Here is an 11,783-nt window from a genome sequence, read left to right as displayed (position 1 = left end):
GCTGCTGTGTGGGAACTTCCTTCCCAGAGGTAGCACTTTGCATTTACCCGTGCTAAATGTCCTAAGGTTGGTGTTCCTTCCTAGGCTGCCCTGAATGGCAGCTCAATTCTCCAGAGTATCCATTTGTTTGCTTTATTTGGTGTCATGTGCAGATTCAGTGAGGGTGAATTCCATTCCCTCCTCCAGGTCACTGACAAAGATGTTAAACAGGATGGGGCCTGGAAGAGACCCTTGTGACACTCCAGGTACATGTGACCTGTCAACCACTACTCTCTGAGCCTCTGTTCTCCCCTTTTTCACAAATCCACTCTTTTTATCACTGTTAACTGCTTTTATTTTTTTTAATCAAGAAAAAATACATAAAGCTTTTCTTTCCAGATTTGGTCCCATTGACTTTGTTTTTGCTACCATAAGGCTTCACAGTAAGAAGAACAGAGTCTGCATCCTGTAAGCAATATAACACAGGTTTGGTTTTATTACAAATGGATTTTCAGTACTTGCCTCATCATGAGCTTACTTGAATAGAGACTAACAGCTATGCACTACATAATCCTGGAATCCTTAGCATTAACTTAAATTTGGGGATTCGTTTAATGTCTGATAAAGTAACACATGACTTGCCACTGCTGACTCAGGACTTTTACCTTTTAACGTTAAGTGCCTGAATATAATGAAAAAAATATATTTAGTGAACTTCAGTACAACAACTTATCAGTTAGATACCTGTAGGCTGAAAAATTGTAACATTAATGCTTGAACAGTGTTTGGTATAAAACATTTTTTTACAAAATACTATGAATTACAAAATATATTTTTTTCGCTGCAAACATTTTCCAGGTTTTAACTTTGGAAGTCAGATGTCTATGCAAATAGGAAATTCATTCTGGCTGCCCATGACTCTGTTAAGTTCTGTTAGACCTGCCTGGCATAACACGTAGTTTTACTCCAATGCATTCAATGTGTTGCATTTAGAGTTTAGAATGTTTTTGGAACATTCCAAAGGATTTTGATAAGGCTTTTTCAGAATCAGTATGAATCTCAATCTACAACATTTTCCTGTTCCTGACTTAAACCCGTTATTCTCCCTTATGTTCTTGGCATTACACATAAAATATCAACGCTGTATAATATTACTGCAATCTTTCATTAACTGAAATCTTAAAGATCACATTTCATTATTTCTCTCAGACAGACTGTTGCATAACATGAAGGATCAAGGTCAAATGATATATGAAGAGAGATGTTTAAATCATTCAGATGGTTCTCCTCAATTTTGATCCCTTTTTCACTGCCTTCCAAAAAATATGACAGATTCTGAACATTTTTCAAAATGGGTCTGTAGCATCCAGGTATATTCAGCTGTAATGAAGACACTCTGAATTTGCACATCTCCAGCTCATCTTTAGAAAGTCTTTCATGGTACCACTGCCCAACTTTATTACTGGGATATTTGATGCTATGTCCCACCATTGGAAGAACCACCTTCAAAGAAGAAAAACAAACAATTAACATATAAAATTATTTGAAATAAAGTTCACCTATTCCCCTTTAGATAAATGTGATAACAATTTCAAATGTGTTTAAACCTTGTGTTTTGGGGCCTGAAATAGAAAACCAGCAGCTTCTCTTGTGAAATAAATAGCCATGCATGACAGGTATCTTGTATGTAATTAAAGCAGAAAAAATAATTAATGTCTTAAGATTCCTAAAACAAACTAAAAATATACTAACGTTAATTTTCTTGCTTGTTGGGAAAGATACAGCAATAAAGACTTTCAACTGCCATGTAGTCAGTTGCCATGTAAGACTTCTCAAGTACACACCCTGAATCTTCAAAAATTAAAACATCAACTGCTCTTGAAAGTTATTCCCCGTAGACTGAAAAATTTTTCAGAGTATTCAGCTTCATGATAAATATTGTCATACTGCAAATGACACTGTACTTATTTCCATTACAAAGTAAATTTATTATGAGAGTGGTGATTAGTTGACATGTGGGGTTTTTTTTAAAATGTGCACTCTGGCACAGAAGAAGACTGTACTAGTCAACTAAATCACATTATATTTAAAACAAAACATTCTAATTAAATAAAGAGATCAACAACTCAGAATTTTTACTACAGACTTACTTGGTACATAGAATATTTGTTAGCTGACTCTTCTGAAGCAGTGACCACATGAACCTGACAAGACATTTAAGACGTTAAGAAAATAAAAGCCCAGCTTTTTAAAAAGTAAAAACACTTCTTTATTTTAGGAATTATGCACTGTACTCTCAAACTCGTAAAGGATTCTAAGGTTATTTGACTACTAGAAGGACAATAAACTATTTTAGGTATGAAAAAATCTTAAGAGATGCTTAATATAAAGTCATCTCTTACTGATGAATAGCATTGCATTAAATATTTACTGATGCTAGTTACCACTAGTATCCTTTGAGTTTAATGTTAACTTAGTCAATGCAGCCTTGTGCTACATCAGCAAAAGCATTATATACCATGTAGGCTAAATTCTCACATGTATCAATTCTGACATTCTGTTGCTTCTTCTTACTTGAACAAAATGAACAGTCAAAACAGACAAAAGTTGCCAATATACATTGGCTTATATGTCTATCTATGGTAAAACCCCAAAAGAAACTACACCACATTTTTCAACTTTGCCACTAATATTAAATATTTTAATGAATGAATAAAATTCAGTTATTGGAGTATGTCTGAGTATGTATTCAAGTGCATTATGTTGGGTTTTGGGTTTTTTTTCTTTCAAGAACTACTTTGGGAAGACTCACCTTGTCATTCACGGAAATACTTTCATCATTTTCTTCCAAGAAGACAAGGTCACCCTCAACCACTTTTGAGCCATAAATCTTCAGCCTATATGATGCTGCTTCATTCCAAATTTTACTGCAATAAGCATGGACATAGAATATGCGCAAAGAATGAGGAATACTGAGCCATCCTTTGGTACAACCTTCATGATTTACACCATAGCGATTTAAAGCTCGTAGCAACATCTTCTCTCTTACTTTAAATTCTGGCAGCATCACAAGTGTGCCCTTTGCATCTTCTGACATAAACAGAAATAACCATGTAAGTATCCCTATTTCTCAAATATTACCTGTCAGGAAAAAAATACACTTAAGAAGATGAAGTAATCAAGTAGGGATAAAAGATGTCAGTCCAAACTCTCTATGCTCACTTCTGGTTATTATTTCCTTTTCTTCAATGTGTCATGTTAGACAAATTTAATCATATATGCCCATGAATTTTACTCTGTTTCATGCAATATCAGTTAAACTAGCTGTCATTCAGTTATTCAGTCTTGTTTACCTTAATTTTTTTTTAGAAACTTACTTTATCATTCCAAAAGCTTTTTTTTTTTTTGGATCAGGGAACTGAAGCAAAAACTAAACTATAAAAGAACATTAAACCTCTACTTTGCATCATTTGAGAACATGTATTTCACAGGGGGTAAAAGCCACATCTTTATTTTAAAGGTACCGATTGCATTAACCACTGGAAAAGTCTGAGCATCAACCAAGATGAAAATACATTAAATCAGATTTGTAATACATTATATAAATGTCCCATATTTAAAATTTTATGGTTTACATATTTTGCCATTACATATTTGACATATTTTGTGGATTTTAGTTCAAGACAGCAAGAGAGTAGAATCATCAAGGGCTGAGTATGAGTTGGGTGCCTCATTCCTATATACTTCCCTATAAAGAGAAGTTTATATCCCAAAAGTAAACAGTTGGAAGGAGGCTTAAACTGCTCTGATAAAATTATCTTAGTCTTCTCCAGCATTATGATATGCAGCTCTTGCTTCTAGACTGTCTTGCACCTGAAGCACATTCACTTTCCGCTATTTTGCACATGTAGAGCCTCATCCTCACCTAATTTTTAAGTATGCTACTATAATGAGTTCTGAAGAATAAGGTATAATTGGCATAAATAAAAAGCATCTCCCAGTGCAGCAGCACCTTATTCCCTCACAATACTGCCCTGAATAAATACATAGACAATTTAACTGGACATACCAGTTTGAAGGAAATATCTTTTTGCATTGTTCACAGGATCATCAGTATCTTCAGGTGTGAAGAATAACTTCACAGCTTTCACCTGTAAAGAACAATATTAATTAATTTTTTTTGCAGTTACATTTAACTATTTTTCAACTAAATAATCATGCATCTAGTTGTGTCTTAAGATATTCTGCAAGCTCTCAAAACTATATCAGTTCTTTAAGGTCAAACTAGAATTCTCCCTCTCGCTGAAGATGCCATGAACTGCAAAACAATGTGTTGGGTTCCTCTAAAGACAGGTTTTAGTCACCCAGAAGACACAGGACAGTTCTCAAAGCTCCATGAGAAATCAGCACTCTCATCTAGTTAAAACTTTAAATTGCCATCATTGTATCCTGAACAGAAAAGTTCCTTCTTTCCCTTCTGCATGCTTCACGCTTCATTTGGACTGAACACTTTCCAGTCTCACACAGAGGGACAATGACCATTGAGGGTGTTTTTTGATACTGATCTGTATCAGGTGAGATGACACAGTGACAAGGAAAACACTGCAGTAACCTCTACTACTTGCAACATCAGTGGTGCTGCTCAATTTGCTAGCACTTGTACCAGTCTGTGGCACCTGGTTCTTGTCCTCCTCTGTGTTGGACTGTGCAAGCACGTGCTGGCACATTTTTTATATAAACAGTAGTTCCTGCCTGTTTTATATTAAAAACTAACTGAGTTAAGACTAGAGATTTAAATCATTACTCTTCATGGACTGGCACCTGGTACCAACTGCTAGCATACCAGAACTTAAAACTTCAGATACATCAACAATAACTTTTATGGGCTGCTCTCAAATCTTAATTCTTCTTCTATTTGGAGGATACGTTTTCCTGACTTTTCTAAGAATCAAAACAAGATTAGAAGAAAAAGATACTCAGGTGTTCATTTGACTTTGTAGCGTCCGATTTGGCTTTAGACCTGTGCCAAGTGCTGTACCATATACATTGAAAAGTACATTACTCTTATGAATTATGACTTAAGAAAGAAACTCTCCTTAGCTTACATGTGAGCAATCACTCAGAACTGAGAGTTTGGGAAAGTAGCCAAGGAATAATGGAAAGCAGCAATCTCTTCTATATAGCAGATAAACTACCATGGTATTGAAAAAGCAAATCCTTTCTTATGAACCTGTGTGACATTTTTAAGAAGTAAACAGACCCCCAGCAGGACAAAGAGGCCACAAGTTAGGAGGCAATCATGACTGAATAAACGTTGTATAAAGACCACTTCATTCCAGTGTTCAAACCCTGCATGGAACGCAACCACTTTCCTGCCAAGTGGCATGAGGACAATTGCAATCACATTCCAGTCACAGACAGAAAAATCATTTCCTGAATTACTTAAAGCTGCACCTACTGTTTAATAAAAGATTATTTTTTTGTTTCAGTATGAAGATCTTCATGCTACTGCTGTTTTCAAAAACGATCTGGCAATGGCTTCCAGCACACAGTTGGGTTTATCTCACAACTGAAATTGTTCACTAGGAAGGTCAACTCCAGTGCCAGACATTGCAACAGTAATGTGAAATTGATTTGACAGTAGCTACTTAAATTACAAAATGAATATACCATTTTTTCAGTCAGTAAAGCCAATCCAATCTGATCTGTCTGAACAATTTGTCCTTGTCCAAATCGTTGAGGTCCATAATAATTGACAAAACCTTTTGTCTAGAATGATAAAGAATAAAGATGTTAAAAGCATGAAAGTTCCAAGTAAAATTAGTAAGACTAGGCATACAACACACATACACCTGTATTTACATCCAAAATGGATACAAACAGGTTTTTTTTAAAATCAGAACTAGTACGTAAAGCAGAAGTCATAATGCATGACAATATTTTGGGACCTAATTTAGAAACATCCAAAATGACAGTCAAGTTCTATCACTGTTTTTGCATCATTAAAAAAAAACCCAACAAGTAAATGAAACAGAATTATTTCTATATAGTTGATTATTCTAAATATGACTACAGGTCAGGTCAAAATAATTGAGCTTTTTATATCTACCAGATTATGAAATCTCTATGGAAGCAAACGCAGCATAGCACAGGTAATCAACAGTAACCACTGCTGGGTATTTTTTCTTTACAAATCTGATCTTTTTTGACACGAGATCTTTTCTACTATTATTATAATATAAAGGCCATGAGTGAACACTTCTGCTAACTGGGAATTTTAAATTTCCTGATGGGTTCTAGTTCACATGTGAGAAGTAAAATCACAGCCATGGCACCCAATGAGAACAGCCTTTTCTAGAAAATACTAAGTATGCATGGAGCAGACAAGCAAAAACCATATGGCATTTGTTTTGGAAATGGTTATTCAGTTACATTATATAACCTTGCTCTGGGCATCCATAGGTCCCATATGCAATTTTGCTTTCATGGAAGATGACAAATCTGTATTTTGGATTAATACACATGCCCTTTTGTCATTCAGCATCTGACAAGTATGGTAAATCTAACAAAGCAAGCCATGCGATCATAGGAACTTGTGTTCACTTTCTAAGCAACAAAAAAACCCCAAGTCAGATGAAGAGAGAGAAAAGCATTACAGTACTAGTTGAAGGCTTTTTTCAATAATAAAATTAATTTCCAAAATACACGTAATATATTTTGCTTTTGCGCACTGAGTAGTTTTCACTCAAGTCTTTATTCTTGGATTAATCTTATTAATTTGTATTATGGTTCTTACTTAGGAAGATAGGGCAAGAAAATTAAGAAAATTAATGCTGTAAAAAAAACCTCATGCTTTTCCTTTCCATGATTTGCTTTTATTTTGCTTAGTGTTTTAAGAATGTCTGATGATGGGTTTCGTGCAGGAACTAAGGATAACAGAATCAAAACCTACTGAATTTCAGGGGATCTTCTTGCTCTAATAGGGGCATTTGACATGTGCTCATGACATGAAAGGCTTTCACCCAAGCTGACCATGCATGCTCCTCACATGACCAAAAAAGGCAACCAATTGACATGTTTAACTATATTTCTTCCCCCTGTAACTGTGACAGTGAAATCCATCACTTTGCTTGGCCTCAGGTCTGTGCAGCAATGGCTCATATACCCATACTCAGTTGCTCCTGAATTCCCCATGTCTTTTACTGCACCACTCTGGGGTTGGCAGTCTGTAACACAGAATGAATTCACTTGTGGTCCCTCCTTGGAAGGCAGTTTTACTCCAGATTCCTTAAGTAATGCAGGAAAGACATAAACAAGCAAAAAGCATTAAAACTGAGCAATATTGCCATATTACAAGCATTTTCCTTAGAAGCATCTTTTTTAACAACAAAGAATTAAAATTCTGTTCATTATTGGTGGCGATGAGGCTTTCTTACCTCAACACATTCCATTGCTTCAGATATTCTCCCTTTCAAATCTGCAGAAGAATCATGACTGTGGTGCTGGAGATCTCTCACAACTATGTCAAAGTGATTGCCCTTCAGCTGACCAAGTCTGAGGTGCTGGTGTGCCAAACGTATGTTGTGTATTCTCATGCCTTTTTTTTCCATTTTGCTTCCAACTTCTTTCAACCTGCATAAATAACAGGGAGAAATTATGAACCACCCTCTACTAAAGCTACCCACCTTCTAATGAATGTCTTCTTCGCCTTCACACTACAATTAAAAACACTTCAAAAAATAAAAAGGGATGTAAAACAGATTATTTAGTGAAAACCAAATCAAATGCAGAGACAGAAGTCTTAAAATTTAGTTACAATCCATAAATACTTTTCAAATGTTTGCATCATTTGCACTTTTATGATATTGACAGATACTGGAATGAAACAATTAATTGTTCTCAGGGCAACTGCACTGAATTTTTGAATTTTTTTTAAGAGAAAAACTAGGCATTTATTTACTCTCCAGTCCTAAAAACCTTCTTTTGATTAAAAAAAGAAAAAAGAAAAAGGAAAAGTAATGTGCTCTAGCAGACTTCAAAACACAATTGCTCTTTCTTGGCCAGCCTTAACAAAAACAAACCCAGTGCACTGATTCTCTGGGTGTGCTCACACATGCTTGTAATTGGAAACACAGCTGACAGTTCAAGTATTTGCCCTTTAAAATATCCACTCAACCTCTGCGTTCTTATGTGTAAATAACAGTCACTCAAATCAAAGGAAACTTTCAACATAAGAACTTCCATTCTAAGCAATATTTTAATAACTTTATATAAATGGTTTATTTACAAAATTTATTTATTTCTCCCATTATGGTAGTGGCTGAGATGCATTTACCTGTTTTGCTTCATAATTTAAACACTAATGCAAAATTTTGCTAGTAATGTCTTGGACAACTAGCCTCACAACCCAGTTTGCAAATGGAATTTTATGACTGATACATATTTATGTTAGTAATTATGTAAAATTATTTGTAATAATTGTAATTATGATAAATACAGAGAAAGGCAACACTTTTCTTTAAATTCCTCTCTGGGGGACTTCAGTGCTAAGCAACATATTCCCTAAAGCCACAAAATATTAAAGCCATTTCCACTGTGCTCTAATACAGGCAAAAGGAAGACACATTTCAGTAAGAACATTTCAAAAGATCATACCACGTTGATAGTCATTATCATATAAAAAGATTTGCTAAACTGAATACACCCAGATTGTAAGTACCTCTCAGGAGTCACCTTCTTCACAACCATAGGCTGGTAAGTGATAGCCTTCTTATCTTTGATGCCAGTGTAACTGAAGTCTGAAGGAAGAACATCAAGCTGAGCCGCCAACAAGCCAATTGCTTCTAGTGTTTCTAGATTTTCTTTCTGAAGGGTGAAAGCTGAAACAATCATCTCAGAATTAATAGGAATTCACACTTCTAAATCATACAGGTGTTCTGCCACGACAGATGGACAGGTTCTTCCCTGCAAATTTTAAGACCGTGGAAACTGCAAAGGAACAGTCCTCCCACCCCACAAAACTAAAGGCAACGGGACTTTTTCAGTACAGAGAGAGAAAAATACACAGTACACAAAACTCTTACAGCAACCAGAAAACCCTTCTGCCTTTAAAAACAGTACCTGAAAAAAGGCAACACAATTCAACAGCTGTGCACTGATGTATTGCTAGAAACATTCCCTGTATCACAAACCAGATGCTTTTAGAAATGAGATCATAAATCAAATTTGACCTTACTAACTTGCCCAACATCTAGCTGCACCTCCTAAAATCCTTCAATTACTTTCAAGGAAAAACTAACACACTGGGAATACCACAGAGTTAGTGCTACAACCAAAAGAACTGTAACCATTATCACTGAACAGTTTATGTAAAATCACCGCAGTAACTTGACTCATCCATGTCATTCCCCAGTGATGTAACAACACTGTGTTGATAATGATTTCTTTCAGCATAAACCATGGGTCAATCAGGCCTGTGTGTCATGTAAAAATGATTCCAGGTTTCAGTCTCACTACAGAACACCATAACACCTGTCACCTTTCCTAGAAATGTAGTATTTACCTGTATAAACATCTTGATTTCTCTGGAAACCACCAGCAGACCTTTTTCTGGACCAACTTTTTTCCCGAAATCGCACCATTATTGACATATTTGGCTGATCATTGACATCTGTCACAGTAAAAGACTTTGTTTCTAAAAGTTTACCAAATTTTCTATTGATAAAATGGTGAACTACTTTTCTGTGCTCTTTGTCTCCATCAGGCTCAAAAGAAAACGTCGAATTTTCCAGCTTTGCATCTAAAAATTTGAAGAAATCACTTGTTTCCTTTTCAGTCACCAACTGACAAAGTTCTCTGTAATCAGCATTTCCTTTTACAATCATTTCATTGTCTTTCGTAACAGTGACTAGAAAGGGGAATTTCTGCCTCACAGCACTGTGTAAATCAGCTCGAATTTTCTTGTTCAGCCTAGGTCCTAGCGAGAACTCCCTCGTGCCAGCACCTGCGTTATTTTCCAAGCGCCATGCATCCTTCAGATCACAAGCAAATTTATTTAGCAGTTCGCTCATGGGTTCGCCGAGTAAGGAATCCAATGCACTGGCTTCCTCAAGGCCAAGTTTCAGCTCAGGTGCTCCCTCGTGCTCTTTTTTGCCATGGGATGCAGCACAGCAGCCCTCTGCCTGGTTTGGGTCGTGCTCTGGAGGCCCAGGGGCAGCACTCTGCGGGTACACAGGGGCACACATGCCAGGGGGCTCTGTTCTCTGCTTTTTGGGCGGCTGCAGGCACAGGCTGCTTTGCTCCAGCAGCACTTCACTGGTTTCCTGAAGCAATTCAGGCCGGGTGTCCCTAAGGAAGTGTTCAGGCACCTCGATTTCTGTCACTACGAAGTCACTCGGAGAGTTTTTGATGGTGCCGCGGAAGCCAATGTGCTCAGTCAGGTAACTGAAGGAAGGCAGCATAGCTGCTGCCCCTCCCTGCTCCAGCCACACTGCTGCACCTGCAACCAGAGGGGAAGAAGAGGGGATAGCATCAACTGCTACAGAAAAGGCTGCTGAAAGGCAGGAAGGGAGGGACAGGTGCAGGGAGGCAGGCAAGGAGGGATGGACAGAAACATAGAATCTGAAAGACCTTTTAGATCATCAAGTCCAACAATTAACCTGTCACTCTGCTCTGATGTAGCCCCTAAACCGTTATCTTCCAGTGCCAGATCCAGATGCCTCTTAAACACTTCTAGGGATGGTGACTCCACCACCTCCCTGGGCAACCTATTCCAGTGCCTGCCCACCAAAACAGTGAAATTTTTTTTTCTAATACCTACTCTGAATCTCCCGTTTCAGCTTATGACCATTCCCTCCAGTCCTCTCACTGCAGGCGTGGCAGAAGAGATCATCCCTCACTGCTCTACAACCCCTTTCATACAGCTGTAGAGAGCCATGAGGTCACCCCTGAGCTGCCTCTTCTCAAGGCTAAACAAACACAACTCCCTCAGCTGTTCCTCATACAATGTGTGTTCCAGACCTTTTATTAGCCTTCTTGCCCTTCACTGAACTCGATCCAATGCCTCAATGTCCTTTTTTAACTGAGTGGCCCAAAACTGAACACAGTACTTGAGGTGTGGCCTTGCTAATGTCAAGTACACGAGGATGATCACTGCTCTACTCCTGCTGGCCACACTATTCTTGATACAAGCCAAAATGCCATTGGCCTTCTTGGCCATCTGTGCACACTGTTGGCTCATATTGAGCCGCTGTCAATCAGCACTCCCAAGTCCCTTTCTGATGAACAACTCCCAAACCACTCCTCCCTCAGCCTGTAGTGCTACGTGGGGTTGTTGTGTCTCAAGTGCAGGACCTGGCACTTCGCCTTACTGAACCTCATGCAGTTAGGCATAGATGCAGTGAGGCAGGCAGGGAGGGAGGGAGGCAGGAAGGATGGATGCAGGAAGGAAGGGATGCAGGCAGGCAGGTATGCAGGGAGGGAGGGATGCAGGGAGGGATGCAGGTGGGCAGGGATGCAGGCAGGTTGGGATGCAGGCAGGGAGGGATGCAGGCAGGGAGGGATGGATGCAGGCAGGGAGGGATGAAGGCAGGTAGAGAGGGATGCAGGCAGGTGTTTGGGATATAATCATGAGTGGGGTTGGACTCTGACAGGGAGATTGAGATTGAAAGATGGATGGAGGGAGGGAGGGAGGGAGGGAGGGATGGAGGTGGTCAGGTATGCAGGCAGGTTGGGATGCAGGCAGGGAGGGATGCAGGCAGGGAGGGATGAAGGCAGGTAGAGAGGGATGCAGGCAGGTTGGGATG

General features: G+C 38.3%; 1 protein-coding gene across 1 annotated transcript; it reads right to left on the bottom strand.

Moving 5' to 3' along the window:
* Nucleotides 1-1,104: 1,104 nt before the first annotated feature.
* PUS7L (pseudouridylate synthase 7 homolog (S. cerevisiae)-like) lies at nucleotides 1,105-10,439 on the bottom strand. The gene is made up of 9 exons (XM_009074125.1): nucleotides 10,290-10,439; nucleotides 9,542-10,199; nucleotides 8,699-8,858; nucleotides 7,416-7,611; nucleotides 5,650-5,748; nucleotides 4,049-4,130; nucleotides 2,792-3,069; nucleotides 2,130-2,183; nucleotides 1,105-1,482 (listed from the first exon to the last, which is right to left on the bottom strand). The coding sequence occupies exons 1-9, from the start codon at nucleotides 10,437-10,439 to the stop codon at nucleotides 1,159-1,161; spliced, it is 2,001 nt and encodes a 666-aa protein (XP_009072373.1). The 3' UTR covers nucleotides 1,105-1,158.
* Nucleotides 10,440-11,783: the final 1,344 nt, after the last annotated feature.

This window comes from Acanthisitta chloris, unplaced genomic scaffold (assembly GCF_000695815.1).
Source record: "Acanthisitta chloris isolate BGI_N310 unplaced genomic scaffold, ASM69581v1 scaffold30564, whole genome shotgun sequence".
NCBI classification, from domain to species: domain Eukaryota; kingdom Metazoa; phylum Chordata; class Aves; order Passeriformes; family Acanthisittidae; genus Acanthisitta; species Acanthisitta chloris.
Note: the sequence above shows the minus strand (reverse complement) of the source record. Positions and strands in the feature narration are given on the sequence as shown.